At 33.8% G+C, this 21869-nt stretch overlaps 1 protein-coding gene across 2 annotated transcripts in view; it reads right to left on the minus strand.

Annotated features, from left to right (window-relative positions):
• Positions 1-15774: 15774 nt before the first annotated feature.
• Positions 15775-21869, minus strand: part of LOC111057813 (protein FAM151B) — a 55179-nt gene continuing 49084 nt past the window's right edge. The window contains exon 6 of one of the 2 annotated variants that reach the window (XM_039429302.1): positions 15775-16376. In XM_039429302.1, the coding sequence (XP_039285236.1) occupies positions 16139-16376 (238 nt within the window). In that variant the 3' untranslated portion in view covers positions 15775-16138. The remainder of the gene's footprint in view (positions 16377-21869) is intronic. The other variant, XM_039429301.1, reaches the window with a different exon arrangement.

The following is a 21869-nucleotide window of genomic DNA, read 5'->3' on the forward strand; positions in this document are numbered from 1 at the left end:
ATACAAAAGAATATTCAGCCAACTGTTCTGTAGATTTTATCATGGAGAAAAAGTCGCTTTCCTCTCTCTACAGTATGATTTTATCAATATTGAAATGTAACTTAATCCTAATTATCTTTCTCTCCAATCAGTTTGTAAATCCCTATTAAATAGCTATGATTAATCCCATTTATTGTGAAGGATACCAAAAATATTCAGCAAACTGTTTTGTAGATTTTATCGGGAGAAAAAAATCGCTTTTCTCTTTCTACAGTATGATTTTATCAATATTAAAATGTAACTTACTCCAAATCATCTTTTCTTCAATCAGTTTGTAAATCCCTATTAATAGCTATGATTAATCCCATTTATTGTGAAGGATACCAAAAATATTCAGCCAACTGTTTTGTAGATTTTATCATGGAAAAAAAATCGCTTTTCTCTTTCTACAGTATGATTTTATCAATATTAAAATGTAACTTACTCCTAATCATCTTTCTCTTCAATCAGTTTGTAAATCCCTATTAAATAGCTATGATTAATCCCATTTATTGTGAAGGATACCAAAAATATTCAGCCAACTGTTTTGTAGATTTTATCATGGAGAAAAAAATCGCTTTTCTCTTTCTACAGTATGATTTTATCAATATTAAAATGTAACTTACTCCAAATCATCTTTCTCTCCAATCAGTTTGTAAATCCCTATTAAATAGCTATGATTAATCCCATTTATTGTGAAGGATACCAAAAATATTCAGCAAACTGTTTTGTAGATTTTATCATGGAGAAAAAGTCGCTTTTCTCTCTCTACAGTATGATTTTATCAATATTGAAATGTAACTTACTCCTAATTATCTTTCTCTCCAATCAATTTGTAAATCCCTATTGAATAGCTATGATTAATCCCATTTATTGTGAAGGATACCAAAAATATTCAGCAAACTGTTTTGTAGATTTTATCATGGAGAAAAAATAGCTTTCTACATTCTGCAGTATGAATTATTCTTGGACCAGATACAGAATCTGGGCTAAGGATTTATGTAACCTACCTACTTCCATTATAAATGTAACCCACTCCTGATCATTATACTGTATTAACCTTTCAAAAAAGTTATAACTTGATAACTTTATAATATGAACGGCCTCATGTAACTCTTCAGCCAAAATTTACTATTAACTTCTAACCCAACTATTTAACCTTTCATAACTACCCCACCTATCAATATTCATATCCCAATCAAGTTATGTTCTAGTAACTCTTCGTTACTAAGTAATTACTCTTCGAGTAATTAATAAATAAAAATAAATAAATCAATCTATCATAGTTCAAACATAGATTTGAACATAACTTACTTGTTAAAAATGTACGGTACCGTACGCTACTTAAATTATTATAATTGTTACCTGAATTAATATATACAGAGTGAGTTATATGGGAACCGTTCAATAAGTTGGAGACTGTTGTGGATATAATACTGTAACTCTTAGTAACTTATAAGTTATTGGTCAAATACTCTACTGTCTTTTTGACGTACAACTGAAACTCGACCCCCCATTTCCTTGAAAACAAATTTATTTATTTATTTATTCATTATTAATCATTACATTACATCAATTTTGGGAATAATCCCATTTGACAGATAACTTGTCAGCACTAATACTAATCAATCATACAATCAAAATAATAAAATATTTATTCAGGTATCAAGTGTCAAGTACCTTTAACACTTTGACTGCCACCTATACTTGAGAAAAAACTTCCATTCTGGCCAACCAACTTTTTCTTATATTATTTCAAAATTATGTATGTAATGAACAAATATTTAGTCCAAAATAGTTTTGGACTAAAATTGAAGCTGTTATTTCAATTTTAAATTGTGGTGACGCATTGGTCTCACGCGGCCATAAGTGGTCCTGGAGACCACATGAGCCGCGTGAGATCAACGTGTCACCACACTTTCCTAATCATTTTTCAGGTCTTGTGAAGAAATAAACAATATTCAAATGTTTGAATCTTTTCTAATAATATTGAAATATAATTTCACACATAAGAAAGAGTATTTATCTTGAAAAAACAATCACTATCGGAAATCAGGAATTCACTTATCACTCTTTCAATTGTATTAGTTATTGAAGAATCTATTGGTGGATGTGCACTTGTAGAAGCAACTGGTTCGCCTACATTGGAATTTCTGACATTTTTTTGTTTTTTTTTTGTTGAGGTTGTTCTTTACTGGAGTCATCACTATTTTCACTAGGTTTGTATTCATCAGACAAAAATAAGTATCATCTAACTCTTGAATATCCGACTCTTCATCAGATAATAAGTCCTGTAAAAGTTTATTTATACAAACTTGCTCGGATTGATATTCACTTGCCATTTCAGAAACTTTTCACCATCACAATCACCACTAACAAACTTCATAGAAACACGTTTCAATAATTATTGAAAATAGTTTATCAATACAGAAGGAAGCTTCTTGATAGCAACTCCTTGTGAAACAAAAATATGTTATTGAAGCTAAAAAGAAACAGCTGATTTCATGTGGAATTAGAAATGTTTGAATTAGAAATGAAATAAATGGAAAAATTATTTCAAAGGTTTAAAAGGAATTGTGATGGATTTTTACTTTTATGCAAAATAAAAATAGAACAAACACTCATATGACCAGGCCATGGCAGTTTTAGTACCTACTGGCCATGCACTTTCGAATAGTATGAAATGCATAGGAATGTGAAGCCACTGCGACATCACACGGCCTTTTCTGAAAGAAGTGCCTGTGAGTCCCTTGGATTCACGCGGCCGGTAGGCTCAATACAATGTGAGTCCACTGTGGACTCACGCGGCAGTCAAAGTGTTAAGGATGGTAATGATATATATCATAAATAAAAAAATCAATTTTCTTGTGAATAAAATTCTGAGATAGCGTATAGGCTTTTCTCTAATAACATTTTTCTGACTGCCTGTTTGAATAAAATGACTGATTCAATGTTTCGAATGTCTGTTGGCAGCCTATTATAGAGTCTCATTCCTGAATAAAATGGAGTTTTTTCAAAAGCTACATTTCTATGGATTGGAAATGCAATAATATTTCTATTCCGAGTATTATATTCATGATTATCTGTACAAAATTGGAACTTATTGATATTTACTTTAACAAAAACTACTAGCTGGTAAATGTAAATGGAAGGAAGTGTGAGTATGTTAAGGTCTTTGAAAAATGCTTTACATGAGTCCCTTGATCTCAGTCTACAGATAACTCTCAATATCTTTTTCTGCATGATGAAGATTCTTCGGCTGTCTACAGAGTTACCCCAAAAACTTCAATCAGCCGTCATTTTGGTTGAAAGTATCATAGAACATTTCAATTGATATTATATTTCTTGTTTTAAAAAGGCCTTTAAAATTGTGTACCACACAATGGGTGTTTCCATTTAAAATATTGGAGTTGCAACCCCTAAGTCACCCCCTTATGAGGGGTTGAAGTTCAGTTGTACTTCAAAAGGTAGAGTATTTGACCAATAAATTATCCTGAAAGTTACAGTATTATATCTACAACAGTCTCCAACTTATTGAAGGGTAATAATAATAATTATTATTACAACTGAAACTCGACCCAATTATGAGTATTCGACCAATAACTTATCCTGAAAATTACAGTATTATATCTACAACAGTCTCCAACTTATTGAAGGGTTCCCATACATAAATGACTCACTCTGTATAATTTTGTGGATAGTGATAGTTGCAACCATTCGCCCTTGGATAGGTTAAAAATTATTAAGTTACCCTATTAAATTATAACTTCTAAATTATGAGGTTACAAACAATTCTCAATGAAAAAGGTTACTCGCTTTGATTGGAACTGTCATGACAGCAATAGGGTGTTTCAAAAAGAATTACCCAATTTGAAACAGTTATAGGTATTTATTTTTAAAAATGGTGCACACAAACCAATTTTACATCAAATTACTCACAGAAGCATAAAGTTTATGATGATCTATTAAAAGTGTTCTATGTGCCCTCCTTTTGAGGCTCGGACGACATCTAGACGGTAGCCAAATTCATCCCAGACTGTTCGCAAGATGTCTTCTCGGACTGTAGCTACTGCATCAGTTATCCAGGTTTTTAGCTCCTCAACATCAAGTGCTAAGGAAGAAACATAAACACGATTTTTAACGTTGTTCCTCCCTGAGCATTTGATATTTTGATATTGAGGAGCTAAGAACCAGGGTAACTGATGCAGTAGCTACAATCCGAGAAGACATCTTGCAAACAGTCTGGGATGAATTTGGCTACCGTCTAGATGTCGTCCGAGCCTCAATAGGAGGGCACATAGAACACTTATAATACATCATCATAAACTTGATACTTCTGTGAGTAGTTTGATGTAAAATTGGTTTGTGTACACCAGTTTTAAAAATAAATATAACTGTTAAAAATTCGGTCATTATTTTTGAAACACCCATATGAATAAATAAATGTCAATCTGTTATATCTGAGATTGACTCTGAAGTTTTGTTCAAGATTAAGTTGAAGAATTGGCTGATCGAAAAATCCTTTTACAGTATAATGGAATTTTTTGAATTGAGACATTTTTAAAATGATGTGATTCTTGCCATCTTGGCAGCGAATTGAATTATTTCTTGTTATTTAAATATCTTAATATTTTTTACAATGTAATTTACCATTGTGACTATGTATTTGACTTGTGTCAATATTGTATTATTGTACAATGCATGACATCAATAAAATTGAAATCTTCATGTAAAAAACGAGACGTCATTTTATTCAAAACTATGTTGTTGAACTAATAACTATTCTAACGTGCTTCAAGTACTTATGTACAACCATAAATAAGTATGATGAAAAGGACTAATCTGAAGTATGATAAAAAATGACTCGAATAATTTATATAAAGTATTTCAATGAATCAAAGAGACTGAAAAATACTGTACTTTCATTTCAGGATGACAATTTAAATATATTTGTAACAGTGCTGGCAACGATCTCAAAATCCGTCCCTAAACGTGTGCGAATGGATAATGGATTTATCTCGAATGTTGCGTCATCTCAGTGAATAAAATATATTGTACGCGGGTAAAATTCCTATCATGTAATATTTTACTGTAAATAAACGTTTCTCAAAGTAAGCTCTTTCTATTATTTTCATTCAAGGAAATTTCTACCTAAAATATGGAATGATTAGCCTAATAAAACGATTTCAACTTCAATATTACTGTTATTCTTACTATAGTTAGGTCCACGTTATAATGGCAGTGAAGGAAGATAGGAGAACAACGTTGCCGATCCTCTGTCTTGTCAATTCCTCCTATAGACGGTAGCTGATACAGGTTCATTGATGTAATATAACCTGTTCATCCTCCTTTAATATAATCAATTATATTTTATTGAGCAAGAAATTATATTTTTCATAATTGAGATGAAATTATTACTTCTACATTGATAAAAGACGATCTGACAACAGAGCAAAGCGAGAAAGAGATAGCGCTATCCGCTTTGTTGAATGATAGACAAGGATAGCAATACCATTGCTAATCAAACACTGCCATTATAACGTGGACCTCACTATATATTATTAGCGTGGTTTGTCGATGTTAAGAACTTCCACATAAATAAGTTCTTTCTTATTTATCTATAAAAAATTCCTCGACAAAAATAAGCCCACTTTTGACGTGACAATGTCTTATAAATTGGTTTGCCGGGAGACACTTCAAGAAACTGCGTTACGTTCCCACATTATGCGCTCACAATGAGAGCGAGTGAGAGCGTTCGTTTCGGTTCACGGTTGTCTGGAAAGAGCACGAATAGGAGCAGTGGCGAGCAAAGCAGCAGCAAGCACGCAGCCCGAAGGCATCACCTGGAGAGAGAGTGAAACGGAGCAGTCAACCTGCGCAGGCGCCGCAAGCAATCTCCTGCGACTGCGCCACTACTTCAAAATGTCAAGTCAATGGTTGTCTCTCTCGCTCATAGGTGGGCGCGGGCTAACCATGCCGATGGAAGGGACGCGTGCCTCTCACTCACTCTCATTGTGAGTTATTATTTTTTCATCTTCTTCCTACTATACAATGATTTCACATTAAAATTATTTTACCACTCAAAGTCGTTGTCACGTAAAACTTTTGCCCATATACCAACTTTACAGGCAACCATGCAATTTTTTTATACTTGATATCGATATGATAATTTAAATGATTAATATGAAATATCGTGGCTTTGGCTTAACCAGAAATGTTCGGTGGTGAAAATTATGTTTTTGGAGCTATTTTCAATTTTCTTAGATCGCTGGTAATACCATATTATGTCATATATAACAATAAAGAAAGAAGGGATGAGACAATGAAGCAAGAATTGTTAGTTTAATGCAAAAGCAAAGTATCCATTCATGTGAAAAATAACATTCCTTGACGAATATAGAAGGCTGAACTAATGGGCATTACCTTCACAAACAATATTCTTCTCAAATCAAGTCAAAATTCTTACTATAGACACTACTTAGTCTTACTATAGACACTTCTTACTATCTGACACTAACAGAATACGTGGGTAGTGTCAAATCTGAGTAGTGTAAAATAATGCAGATTTGTATTTTTCATGAAATCCATGATGAATACATCATGGATTTTTGCAAAAATGGTCGAGAATTAAAATCGCTCAAACTCTCAGGAATAATGAAAACTTTCCACTTGATGAAATGAACAATAATATGTTATCACATTGGCAAAAATCACTCCTATTCTTAAGTTATAAGCATTTGAAGATGAGTGATTTTTCTGCTCTGAGAGTGTAGGTAATATTTTTTCCTACAGTTACGTTGAAAAGTGGCCATTGCTGCACTGATTACAGAACGCAAAGAATCACTTTTCCGCTCTAGTGCGGGAAAAATTTTTCTGCACTCCAGATTTGCAACATGGCAACGCAAAATACTCAGTAGGTTATATGGAGCAACAGTGCAGCAAAATCAAAATGAAGTTGGTAACAGTGACTGGGCTGCTATAGTGAGCAACGAAGCACAACGCGCTAATTATTAAGTAGATATTATAACCAACGACAACGAGGACAGCGACAGCCAACAGCCACCACATTCAGCACACAGCCGCCTCTTCATTCAAACACTACTACATTATTCAGGCAATTTTACCCATAATTACCCACTTTTCATATTCAATGGTAACTGTAGGAAAAACTTAATGTGAAATACGTGCGCAAAGTTCCTCTGCTGCACTCAACAAACCATTCCGCCCTCGCCTACGGCTCGGGCGTAAACGTTTCTTTCGGTGCAGCAAACTGTCACTTTGCGCACTAGTTGCACAAATAACTATTTTGTTTGAGTGAATAACTCACCCTGTATTGTAGCGAAACGTCTCATATTATAGCACGACACTTGTTAGGTCAACCTCTATCCATAGCACGAATATCATCCAAATCTGGGAGATTCGCATTTTTCATGAAATACACCAGGTGCTACAAAATCATGAAAGAAATAAAAAATGATAAAGCCACCAATTACATAGAGAAACAATAGCATAAGTAGATATATCATTGTATAGGGTGTTTATGTCGTAACTTTTACTGTTATCTCAAGCCGATAGTCCACGTAGTTCTTTCCTATGCAGCTGTGTGACGCTGGTAGTCTCTCATATTACATATTACATCTTTTGGTAGAGAGTTAGTGGGGAGGATATTTTTAATATTCTTTCCGAAGAATGGACATTGATATGTCCAAAGCTCCGCCAATTTATGTAGATGCATAACAATATGATTATTATCTATAGTTATTATATTACAAACTGCTTTTTCATATCATATACAGTTCAATAATTATTTTCTTAGTCTATATTATGTAAATTCATCTATAATTTTGCTGTATTGTAAGCTATTGTATATAAGTGTATAAGCAAGTATATATTGTAATCTACATAAATAAAGTACTCAATCAATCAATCAATATTGTGCCCTTCTACAATCTCACCCGGCCAAAACAGTAAAAATCGACAATAATCGACAGTAATCGGCTTGAGATAACAGTAAAAGTTGCGACATAAACGCCCTATACCATGGGATATCTACTTATGCTATTATTTCTCTATGCTAATTATTAGAAACTTAACTTAAAAAATGAGTTATGAACTAATCATATTATCTGGATATTGACTTGAAACTGACCTCCAGAGGAATTTGAAGTATCGTTGAATCAATTTACTTTTTGTGTAGTTGAGAAGTTGATATTGTGGTAATTATTCATATTGAATGAAAAAAGACTAAGAAATTGTCAAAAAACCACTGATTTATTGATAATTAGAAAGACCGGTTTCGGTTATTACACCATTGTCAATCTCTGATAAACTGAGAATTGAAGAATAAAGAATCAATTTACAGCTTTCAGTTGGAAAATCTGACCAACTAGGAAATGGAATAACTTACAGGAACCCAATAGTCAACTGGAGAAAGTTTATTTATAAAAATTCACAATTATTATTAGAATAGACACAATTCAAGAAATGGAGGTATAACAACGAATCTTGGAGTTCACAGCATCTAGATAGAAACTTGTGGGTAACCTTATCTAAATTTGGGGACTTATCTTATTTTTCTCTCCCTATCATTTTGGTAATGTACTTATTGTATGAACCAATATAGAATAAAATATTAGAAATTCTACAAATTGAAGAAACAGTTTGGACTAGCTTTCAATTGATGAGTTTCCAAAGTACAGGACTTGTTTAATTAATGCAGATGAGAAACCTGTATCCACAGATAACGGTGGAGAACTTTGATTCTAATATGATTAAATAGTTACTTGTATTTTCAGTGGCTTGGTTCGATTCTGTATATGCATCTTGAATAAATCACGATTTTTTTTATTGAGAATTTTAGTCACTTCTTGCCAAGTTCTGTAATAGTAGAATTTATTTATTTATTCATTCATTTATTGCATAAAACACTATAATCATAATACAATTATGACATTGGAGGAAAAACTAGGCTGAGCCTGTACTATTTCTCTCCAAAAATGATAAAATGTTAATGTTGTCCAAAAGTTAAGGTTATATAATCACACACTGCTTCGTCACTTGATTTTCGGTCCAGGAAAATTTATTTTTACAAAGGCGACTTTCTAGAAGTATTTTAAGCCTAGGTGATTATGATGGGATGAATGATAATACAATGGAGGTAGAGTTATGAATGAATAAAAATTATAGGTTATGCTATCCACTTAAATTGATTTGAGTCCACATTTCAGTCCAGAAATAAATAAACTAGAAATTTTTAATTTGATTTGATTAAAAACCGAATATAATACGATGATTACATTCAATAAACTCTCAGAACTTGAAAATATTGAGATATTAAGAAAAATTCTGAACCAATGAAATTGGTTGCGAATTTATAACTTACTTTGTCAATTTAATTAGATTATAACTCGTCACGTGGTATCGCTCCATACCAACACAACATGAAATATAAATTTAACACTTTTATCAGAGATATTGTGGAACTTCTCCATATTAAGATAAAGAAAGGAAAAAGAAAAAAGATGTTGTCGAATTCCACTATAACATTTTTATCTCAACATGAAATATATTACAGATTTGCCAAGACTACTTAAAAAGAGCAGAGTAGAGAATTTTTTTAGAAAACCTACAATATGTTATCATGAAATGCAACATAACTATGTACAGTCACCGTTACAAGGTAAACACTATTATTCAAATTCGGCTCTAGTATCATAAGCGTGAAAACTACCGAAGTCTAGATACATCTCATTCCAAATAAGATACCAAAACCATTTCTATCTCTATATTGAGGTCCACGTTATAATGGCAGTGGAGAAAGATAGAAGAGCAACGTTGCCGATCCTCTGTCTTGTCAATGCCTTCTATGGAGGGTAACTGATACAGGTTTATTGATCTAATATTAACTGTTCATTTTTGTTAAAAAAATCAATAATTATATTTATCAAGCAAGAAAATATATTTGATTTCTAATGGAATTTAATAATCAAGATTAAAAATTGTTAATTAATTATTATTTCTACATTGTTAAAAGACGATCTGGCAACACAGCAAAGCGAGAAAGAGATAGCGCTGTCCGCTTTGTTGAATGATAGACAAGGATAGCAATACCATTTCTAATCAAACACTGCCATTATAACGTGGACATCACTGTAGATATGATTCCAAATTTTAAATAAACATCATGTTTCTATTTTATAGCATGAATGGAATTTTATATAAAATTACATAAATTTCTCAACAGGTATTTGATAACAAAAAGGTTGACAACAATAGAGTAATCATAAATATTATATTATTTCATTTGTTCTACACACAAAACGAATAAGCTCAATTTTTTGTAAGAGAACTAGCAAAACTACTTTCAGATGAGTTATGTCACCTGGTCATATGGGATATATAATATATGAATCATATATTTATCTCATATTGATCAGGATTTTAGAGTTTTAAATTGGAAAAGTTTAATGAACAGTGTTTTTGTCTTTGAACAATCTTTGTCATCGACAGAAAGATTGTTTATTTCATTTGTTGTCAAAATTAATGTAGCTTCTCTTTTGTTTTTAATAACAAACGTGCTGCTTGTGTGACAGATAAAAATATGTACTTGAAATGGCTTCATGTTTGGCATTGACTGAGTTATATTTAATACCCAAAATTTCTCTTTTGGTCGGTGTGTGAGCTCGTTCGATAGGACTGTGAGTAAAGTCCGGCTGTTCTGGTGAAGGGGATAGTTTTCGGTTCGTTTAATAGTACAATTATTCTGTCACAGATCGGGCAGTATAAAAATAATTGTATTGTTGAGGGAGACGGGTTCTGAGCCTATTCATTGGTTCAGTTAATATTTGTTCTTTTTAAAATACTAAAGTCGCGAAATACCAGTGGATGCCAAAGTGGGAAGCTATTTCAAAAAGGTAGGTGACTACTGAATCATTTGTTCTTAAATTTTCATAGCCACAAACATTGAATCATCATTAGCAGCAAGCGAGTGTTTTCCCCATTAATTCATATCAGATATTGTTTTATAATCAAATTAATCTTGTTTTGTTCAAATGTATATATGTTAAAGATTCATTAATTAAAGTTCTAGTTATTTTGTTCTTTTCTTGATATCATAGTTTTTCCCCCTTACATATTTGGTGTAGGCACATCTTGCTTACATATTTTGGTGGAGGCGTTCCACATCGTGCTTACAGTTATGAATACAATAGTTTATATACCAGTAGTTACAATAAACTAAACAATAGTTTAGTTTACATAAACTAAACAATAGTAAACTAAACACTAAACAATAGTTTTATAACAGCGTATTACTTCCAATTAAATCAAAAAATAGACAGTATGTTAGCAACAGTATAATACCGGGTGTTTCAAAAAGAATTACCAGTTTCAACAGTTATAAACAGTATAAACAGTTATATTCATTTTAAAAAATGGTGCACTCAAACCAATTTTACATCAAATTACTCAAGTTTATGATAATGAATTATAAGTGTTCAATGTGCCCTCCTTTTGAGGCTCGGACGACATCTAGACGGTAGCCAAATTCATCCCAGACTGTTCGCAAGATGTCTTCTCGGACTGTAGCTACTGCATCAGTTACCCTGGTTTTAGCTCCTCAATATCAAGTGCTTAAATATCGTGTTTAATATTTAAGCACTTGATATTGAGGAGCTAGAACCAGGGTAACTGATGCAGTAGCTACAGTCCGAGAAGACATCTTGCGAACAGTCTGGGATGAATTTGGCTACCGTCTAGATGTCCGAGCCTCAAAAGGAGGGCTAATAAAACACTTATAATACATCATCATAAACTTGATACTCCTGTGAGTAATTTGATGTAAAATTGGTTTGTGTACACCATTTTAAAAAATAAATATAACTTTCTAAAATTGGGTTATTCTTTTTGAAAGATCCGGTATTATGCTGTTGTATTATAAACGTGTATCATAGTTTTAGACAATTTTTACTGAACTTGCTCCTCAACCTACTTGAGTAGGAAATCTCTTAAATCTTCATCAAAATTATTTGCGATACAAATTATCCTCTACTTTTATGAATAATTTCAATAGTAATAGTACAGGGTGCGGCAGCGAAAATTCTTTTTTTAAGTGAATAGAAATCTTTGTATGAATTAGAAAGTTAGTATTTATTTTTCGCCACACTGCACAAAAATCAACTGTTTTCCAGTCCCTACGTAGATCTGAAAGACATTGTTTGCAGACGACTCTCGTCTGACGTCAGAACTGGTTTCTTTCCGGCCTAGGCCGGAAAGAGTACCCTTTCCAGCCGCTAACATGGAACTAAGAAAGGTGATCAAAAAACAGCCGATCAAAAAACTTTTCATTATTTGAGTTCATTATTCAATAATTAAAACATTTATAATAATATCATCTTATTGTCATTTGAAAGAATAATAGAGTATAAACTCAACCTCCCACATAATTGAACATCATCTTTTAGGTTATTTAGACAAATCAGAATAAAAAATAAAAATACTTGGACAATTTCCTGATATTCAGATTACCTCAGATTTGCTAGAGCTATCACCTTCCACTTCTGCTTTCGGAAGTGCTTAGTAAACAACTATTCTCATATATATATTGTTTATTTTTGTGTGTGGCGAAAAATAGCGTTCGCACCACGGGCAAAAATGTTTTTCCGGCTCTAAATCTTTTCTAGTCCGAGGCCTACGGCCTCGGACTTGAAAACCGATTTCGAGCCGGAAAAATCTCATTTTCTGCTCTAGGTGCGAATTATACTATTCTGTAATGAAGACACATTATAAAGTTTTGTTTCAATTTGTTTTGAATGGGGGTAGGTGACATCCCCTATTCTCCATACACTGAGTAAAACGATTTCTGGCGTTTGCCATGACTCCCCTGCAGGCGTTGTCAGCAATTTCTTCCCTGATATTGGTCTTCAAATCTTGTATGGTCCTTGAATAGTTCACATGAACAAGGGATTTCAAAAACACCCATAGAAAAAAATCTCAAGGACCTCAACATTGAAACCTTTACTGCCTCAACGTTCTCAGGTGACCTAATGTGCCGAGGGACTTCAGTTCTCCGTCTTGTCGCACTTGCAGTTTGTCTGAACGTAGTGACCCACGTAACAATTGATTTCCGCTCCGTGACAGTAGCCAAAGGGGCTAAATTATAGCGATTTCGAAATGCGCGCAGGGTTGTGATCAAAAAACATCCGCTTCTCATTGTTTCAATGCATGATGGCGATTGATTGATTGATTGATTGAGTACTTTATTTATGTAGATTACAATATATACTGGCTTATACACTTATATACAATAGCTTACAATACAGCAAAATTATAGATGAATTTACATAATATAGACTGAGAAAATAATTATTGAACTGTATATGATATGAAAAAGCAATTTGTAATATAATAACTATAGATAATAATCATATTGTTATGCATGTACATAAATTGGCGGAGCTTTGGACATATCAATGTCCATTCTTCGGAAAGAATATTAAAAATATCCTCCCCACTAACTCTCTACCAAAGAGTAGTACCAGGCGACTGAGAATGTTGGGAAGAATACTTTATGGTTTGGCCTCTCTAACGTGACCAAATTTGCTTTACAACGACATCAGCTGACTGAATGGCGTTGACTTTAGAAAAGGAAAATTTGATGCCGCACCCGATTTATAACAGTGAATCAGAATTTCAGGAGTTACACAGACTTGACTTCTACTAAACGTGCTCTCCAAACTACTTCAGTAAAAAGCCTTTCAAATATCAATCGAAATGAATTGTGATGCAAATTATTTCCTAATTTCATGAATAGTTTTGAGGGTGATAGTGATGATTCTAAAGCTGCGTTACACCAAAGTTATTAACAAAATGTTTATTTTTCGCCACATTGCACAGAAAGCAGCTGTTTTCCAGTCCCTACGTAGATCTGAAAGACCTTGTTTGCAGACGACGTCAGAAGAGGGTTTCTTTTCCAGTCTAGGCCAGAAAGTTGTCTCTTTCCAGCCGCTCATGGAAGTAGTTAATAAGTCATCCGCTAGATCGGGCGAGTGTCCACTTTCATCATCAGCTGAAGTCGCCATGATTTCAGTTCCAGTTTCGAATCAAACTAATTCGCTTCGCAACCAGTTTTATTCAATTATTTATTGTTGATTAGTGCATTCCGAATTTTCAAAAATGCTTGAAGATGACTGTGGTATTCCAAGTGAAATTTTAAAAGAATCTGAAATCCTGACTGCAAATCTTCTACCACTAAAATCAAGAGATAGGTACGATAGCTTAACGAGTATTCTTTATTTATTTTGTCAGCAATGCCTGTAGTGTGGCGAAAAATATCGTTCGCACCACGGGCAAAAATGTTTTTCCAGCTCTCATCTTTTCTAGTCCTCGGCCTACGGCCTCGGACTTGAAAACCGATTTCGAGCTGGAAAAATCTCATTTTCTGCTCTAGGTGCGAAATATACTATTTCCGTCCTTATAGATTCTATTAGATTGAACAAAACTTGACAAACACATTTATGTTCATCATGTGTATGATAAGTTATGTTCACTCTAATAGAATCTATAAGGAAGGAGAAATAAACATTTTGTTAATAACTTTGGTGTAAAGCCCGGTCCAGATGCTCAAGTTTAGCTTCAGTCGTTTGCTCAAGCAAAAGTCGGAGCATGTAAGTCGTTGCGTCGGGACGGTAAAACGGATGGGTCTTCAAGCTTAAGTCGTCAAACTTAAAATGTAGCGGCCGGGAATCTATTTCCATCAAACCGTCCGTCTTTTGCCTATCCACCAAAACCTAAATCGCGTAAAAATGGAGATAGAGAAATTGTGATTTCAGATTGGAATTCAGCGCCCTCCAATTAATAAAATGCCTCGCGAGTACTTGAAAATAAGCAAGTTTTTTTATCGATTGTATATAACGCCTGGTGACGCCCTTTAGCGTATTTAGATTAAGTCTAGTTTAAATTAGTTTTAAGTCTAGCGGTAGTTGTAGTGGCGAGGCCGGCAGCTGCTGCGCCCTAGCGGATAAGTTAGTATTTAGATTATTCTATCGCATAATCGTCAGTTGAAGTTGTCAGCTCGGATCGGACGGTGAAAAAACAGGATCGTTGCTGTTTTTTTTCGATTGTTGCCGTTGAAATTCAATTTTACACGTTCGTCGTTGTGTTAAAATTATTATCGATATATTAACTGTCCCTAGTTGGGGAAAAGTACAGTTTTTCCTTGTTATTTGTGAATATATAAATTGAAATATTCAACTAGTGCGATCGGACTTTGAATTGTACAGCAGTGTAAAGTAATAGTCAATATAGTAAAGTTATCTTCCAAGCAATTTTCGGACTGATCAGTAATTAAATTGATGCCAGAATTAACATACATCGGATAGGGGTAGCAGATGTACAAGAGAGGCCAACACCTTTTCCCGACTCCGTCTTGTCCTGCCACAAACCTAATTCCAATTCCTGGAGTAAGTTGGTATTTAGTATTTGAAGAAAACTACTTGCTGGTGAGTAACCAAATAAGTCACTTCTGGTATAAATTTAATGCTGAAAATATTACTTTCTACATTCAATCTATTAATTATTGCTCTCTTTATTCTAGCATATTATCATTCAATATTTTGCTCTTTATATTTATCGACAGTCCTCTGCTCTCGCTTGTAATTTGGGCTATCCAACGCCATTTAACCCGTTTTTCTTTCTTGATTCTCATGATACTCTCAGAATTTGATGTTTATATTATGATTTACTATCATGATATATTAAGATGTACTATATTGTTGATGAGAATACTATCTACAAATTTCAATCCATTTACAATCACTGTGTCTCGAGATATGGCATGTAAACAAAGCCATTTTGCGATTTACAGTAATATTATTGTCATGATGTTGTTAAATATAGCATTATCCAGTTGAATTGGCGAAAAAATACTGAGCTTGTGAGCACAAAAATAGGAAAACGGACGACAAAAGATGATGCGTTTGAGCGCAATTTTACATCCGTCTTTTGCTTGAACCAAACGATCCGTCTTCGACTGATGTAAACTTGAGCGTGTGGACCGGCATTCAACGCAGCTTAATGGTGAATGAAATAAATGTTCGAATGATTATCACAGCACTGGTGAGTCTTAATTGTAGTAATTGATGCAGAGGAGACAAACAATACTGGCAAATACAAGTCCGCTGGCCGAACTCAGGACAGAGCCTGTGCCTTTCTGATTCAGCTCATTCATCATTTCAGGCGAAAGATCAAGGTAGACCTTATCCTTGCCAAGATCGTGAATCAAGTCTCTGAGTGCCGCCATGTCAACTTTGTCCGAACTGTTAGAGTTGTAGATAGTCAACGATGTGCCAGGGATGGATGACCTGGAAACAATAAGAAATGAAGTTAATTTTATATTTTGTGAAGTGAACAACTACAAGACTTAACCTACTTCGGACTATGTGTCACCTTATCTGAAGAGTTGTAGATCGTCAACGATGTGCCAGGGATGGATGACCTGAAAACAATAGGAAATGAAGTTAATTTTATATTTTGTGATAAAAATGTGAAATGTGTCTTCTATGTTTGGTTTTGAAACATCTAAATTTGAAAATCTACTTTATGAAAATAATTAAGGACAGAAAATTTTGTGAAGTGAACAACTTATACAAATGAACAACAATACAGATGGATAATTAATTGTGATTGATTCAATTCAATTTAGAAGTATTTTTTTAATGAAAGAATGATTTTTGTGTGTTCTGAATTTTAAATTGAGTGTGTAATTGAAGAATGTTAAGTGACACATAACCTAGCTACATTTGGACTGTTGTATAAATTAGAATTGGAACCGTTTTGGGCTTATAAGCCTGTGGTACTTTTCTGTAAGTTGGGTAATTCTCATTGATTAAATAAATAAATAAAAAAAACTACAAGACTGGGTTTGGAGCATCCAAATTTAAAAATCTACTTTGTGAGAATAATTAAGGACTGAAAATTTTGTGAAGTGAATAACTACAAGACTCAACCTATTTCGGACTATGTGTAACCTTATCTGAATTTGGGAGAGGGATAGCACAAGGTTACCTTATTATTTCTCTCCCAATCATTTTGATGATGTACTTATTGTATGAATCTATAAAGAATGAAGAATAATTCAAGGGGACTGGAATATCTACAGGGTCGAGAAGCCTTTAGTCTGGATAGGGTGCAGGAATAGGGAAACAATAGGTAAGTAAATATCCCATGGTGTAGGGCGTTTATGACGCAACTTTTACTGTTATCTCAAACCGATTACTGTTGATTATTGTCGATTTTAACTGTTTTGTTGGGGTGAGAGTGTATGAACGGCACAATATGAGAGACTACCAGTGTCACATAGCTTCACGGGAAAGAGTTGCATGAACTATCGGCTTGAGATAACAGTAAAAGTTGCGACATAAACGCCCTACACCATGGGATATCTATTTATGATATTGTTTCTCTATGGTACAGACATTCAAATAATAATAGTCAGATACGATGTGATCTATAGTGAGGTACTCGTTATAATGGCAGTGGAGAGAAACATTGCCGATCCTCTGTCTTGACAATCAATGCCTTCTATAGACGGTAGATGAAACAGGTTTACTGATGTAATATTAACGGTTCATTCTTTTCTAAAATAATCAATTATAATCTATCAAGCAAGAAATTATATAAAAATTCGACTGAGTCACTGTCAATATAGTAGTTTATATAGTAGTAATATAGCACTGTGATAGTAGTTTTAATTTTTCTGCTCAAAATTTTCAAGTTTATTTCAATATTATTGAAACTTTCGGATTGTTTAGTGTTATTTCCGGCTCTTATCAACCCTTCGAAATTCAAAATTCATCAGTCATATCTCGAATACGTATTCTCTGAGTGTTAATCTTTGGTGAAAACAGAAATTTTAAACTTAACCTCACTTTGGACTATTTATGTGCCAAAATCAAGGAATTGAAGAAGTTTTGGGCAATTGCCTGTTTCTCTTTCTAAATATCGTGTTTGTGACTGTTCTAATAAATAAATAAATAAATAAATATTGTAAAACCGTTCCATAATTAAATAGAAACACACATATATTGTCAAATTCTACAGTTTTATTTGGTTCAGGACCATGGATGGTTTCGTGAGCACACAGCTCACATTTTCAAGCGGACTGTTTTCATTAAATTAAGAAATTATATTTTTTAATAATTTCATAATGAATTTTCATGATTAAGATGGAATATTTTGTAAATTATTTATTAATTCTACATTGTTAAAAGACGATCTGGCAACAGAGCAAAGCGAGAAAAAGATAGCGCTATTCGCTTTGTTGAATGTTAGACAATTTTAGCAATACCATTGCTAATCTAACACTGCCTTTATAACGTGGACCTCACTATAGTTTTTCAATTTATCTTGAACAATTTCTCAAATCATGGTTTTTTTATTCACAACATTCTCTCTATTGGAACATGGAATGTAGTACAGTAGAGCTCCAATTATCCGAACGCCGACTATCCAAATCGCCGATTATCCAAATCACTTTCAGAAAAAAATTTGTCCAAAAAAGTCTAAGTGCGCTATTATTCTTCCCCCCGCGAAGCTAGTGTTTAAGAAGCAATGATTTTTATTTCTAAACTTGTACATAAGTACATTTTATTTATATTTAAAACATGTGAAAATATCATGTTTCTTTCATTTAATTCAATATAAAAGTAGTGCAATATCAAAACGTAGTTTTTTTCTCTCCAATGGCAATTTAAAAAAAAATCCGATTATCTGAATATTTGACTATCCGAATTGGTCCGGGCACTACCTCCGTAAACAAAGCAGTAGTGCACTCGTGTGACGTCAGCACAAGTAGAGTTCCTACACCAATAAAAATTCATTGATTTCAGGTGATCTATATCAGCTAGTGTTTCTATTGGTGTAGGAGCCCTACCTGTGCTGACGTCATACGAATGCACTACGGCTTTGTTTACGGAGGTAGTGGTCCGGCTCCCCATTGATTCGGATTGTTGGAGTTCTACTGGAGAAGAATTACATAAGAATAATATTTATTTCGATTGCTGAATATTTGTGCGACATTGTATCTCAAGACCAGAATATAACACATTTGAATATTTTTTATCTTTCTCTTTGTTATTTATCTGGACAATTCCATAATTGGATATTAATATTTCATGATATTGTAGTTCTTTTAGAATAGTATATTTTCAATTATTGTATTGTAAGACATGTTTTGTATATTGTGACGAAGGTAATGCTCTGAAGACCTCCAAGCGGTTACAATAAAACTTATTTTAGTAGCGCTCATCAAATTTCCATCTAGCTGTTTACCCTGTTGTCAATATTTGCAGTAGCAGAAGTCTTCGGAGTGAATTACAGCATTTAATTTGGATTTTAGTTTAATAACTAGCCGTCAGGCTCGCTTCGCTCTCCATATCCGTCTAGCCAGTCTGGACCCCCGACTGGATCGTCCAAAAATTAGATCGGCGGGCTCGCTTCGCTCGTTTGAATTTTTCATTTGAGCATGCTTCATTCCATCAGAAAGTCAAAGTACTGAGAAAACGCAGAAAAGCTGAGAAAAACGTTGGAAAAACGCTGACTTTGGGCGTATCTTTGATGAAATATTAAAGTCACCTCATCACAAAATTTTTAAACCCTAGCTAAAATTCTGTACCAGATTTGAAAATTTCGTATTACTTTATGAAATAACTGAGAAAACGCAAAAAAATGCTAATTTTGGGTGTATCTTTGGCGTTATTTCAAATTCCTTCTACAACATTATTGCACCCCAGCTGAGCTTCTGTAGCAAATTTGAACATTTTCTGTTCATTTGTTCTCGATAAAGCTGAGAAAGCGCAAAAAAAGCTGGAAAACGCAGATTTTGGGCGTATCTTTGGCGTTATTTCAAATTCCTTCTAACACAACATTATTTCACCCCAGCTGAGCTTCTGTAGTAAATTTGAACATTTTCTGTTTATTTGTTCTCGATAAAGCTGAAAAAACGCTAAAAAAACGCAGATTTTGGGCGTATCTTTGGGAATTTTTCCAATTACGTTCTTATTGCGCCTCTAAAGGGCCAACTGAACACACCTACCAAATTTGAAATGTTATGTCATATTTTTATAATTTATGTTAGGACGATCCAGTCGGGGGTCCAGACTAAACGGATATGGCGAGCGAAGCGAACCTGACGGCTAGTAATATAATATTCCCAGGAATAGCTCTGATTGAAGTAGCAGTACCCAATCGATTTTTCCGCGATAAATCAGGACCTCCTAAATAGGTATTTGGGAGGTACTGGATAAATTGGTATTTAGAAGGTCCCGGATAAATGCATTTCAATCTTCAACTTGATGCCAACCTAACAAAGTCAACTCAACTTAATGACAACCTGACAAAATTTTTAATTTAGTTACCAGAACAACTGTTTCGAAGAGGTACTCTCTCTAGATTATAGTTCTATATTAACATATGATATGGACATTTCAATTATAATTTTAAGATATTGGAATAAGAAGAATATACATGCTAAAAGACGAACTTTAAACCCTTAAAACCACCCTTAGAGTTTAAATATCGCCAAAAGATTTCTTAGTGCGCCTCTAAAGGGCGAACGGAACATACCTATCAAATTTGAATGTTTTTGGTCCGGTAGATTTTTAGATCTTCGAGTGAGTGAGTGAGTGAGTGCCATTTCGCTTTTATATAGATTCCATAATTGGATATCAATATTTCATGATATTGTAGTTCTTTTAGAATAGTATATTTTCAATAAATGTATTGTATGTATGACATTTGTTACTTTCCTTGCCCTATTACCATAGGTAAGGAAAGTATTGCTTTCCGAAAAAAATTAAAGTACCCCAATTTCTATACGTTTCAAGGTCCCCTGAGTCCAAAAAACTGGTTTTTGGGTATTGTCTGTATGTGTGTGTGTGTGTGTGTGTGTGTTGTGTGTGTGTGTGTGTGTGTATGAGTGTATGTGCGTCTGTGTACACGATATTTCATCTCCCAATTAACGGAATGACTTGAAATTTGGAACGTAAGGTCCTTACAATATAAGGATCCGACACGAACAATTTCGATCAAATGCGATTCAAGATGGCGGCTAAAATGGCAAAAATGTTGTCAAAAACAGGGTTTTTCGCGATTTTCTCGAAAACGGCTCCAACGATTTTGATTAAAGTTATACCTGAAATAGTCATCGATAAGCTCTATCAACTGCCACAAGTCCCATATCTGTAAAAATTTCAGGAGTTCCGCCCCATCTATGCAAAGTTTGATTTTAGATTCTTAATTGTCAAGCTTCAGATACAATTTAAACACAAAATTTCGAGTGGAATAGATTGAGCATGAGAATCTCTACAATTAATGTTCAGTAACATTTTCACCTAAAATTAAAATAAACTCGAAAATCGAGAAAATGTGATTATCCAATTGCAAACTATTGGCAACTGTTGATTCTATTAAATGATTCACTATGAAGAGATAGCAGACCTCGTATGTCTCCAGCGTTATTACCCTGTCACCAGCTGGCTCTAAACTTGAATAGTAGACTTGAGATGCGCGTGAACACTACCGTAGCGTCAGGTGATCAATTTTCATAACGGCAAGGAAAGTTGTGTGAGTGCGCCACACCAGATTTTTAATCAAACATCCTCTCTATCGTAACATGGAAAGTAGTAGAAGAATTGCATAAAAAGTATCTATCTAGATTGCTGAATATTTGTGTGACATGAATATTTATTTATACATTGATACATACAAGTTGCGGCAGTCAATCGGTCGATTTTAAAAGTGTTATCAAGAGTGAATGATTAGATTTATTGACATGAAACATACAAAAACACAGAGTA

Source organism: Nilaparvata lugens, chromosome 5 (assembly GCF_014356525.2).
Source record: "Nilaparvata lugens isolate BPH chromosome 5, ASM1435652v1, whole genome shotgun sequence".
In the NCBI taxonomy this organism is placed as follows: domain Eukaryota; kingdom Metazoa; phylum Arthropoda; class Insecta; order Hemiptera; family Delphacidae; genus Nilaparvata; species Nilaparvata lugens.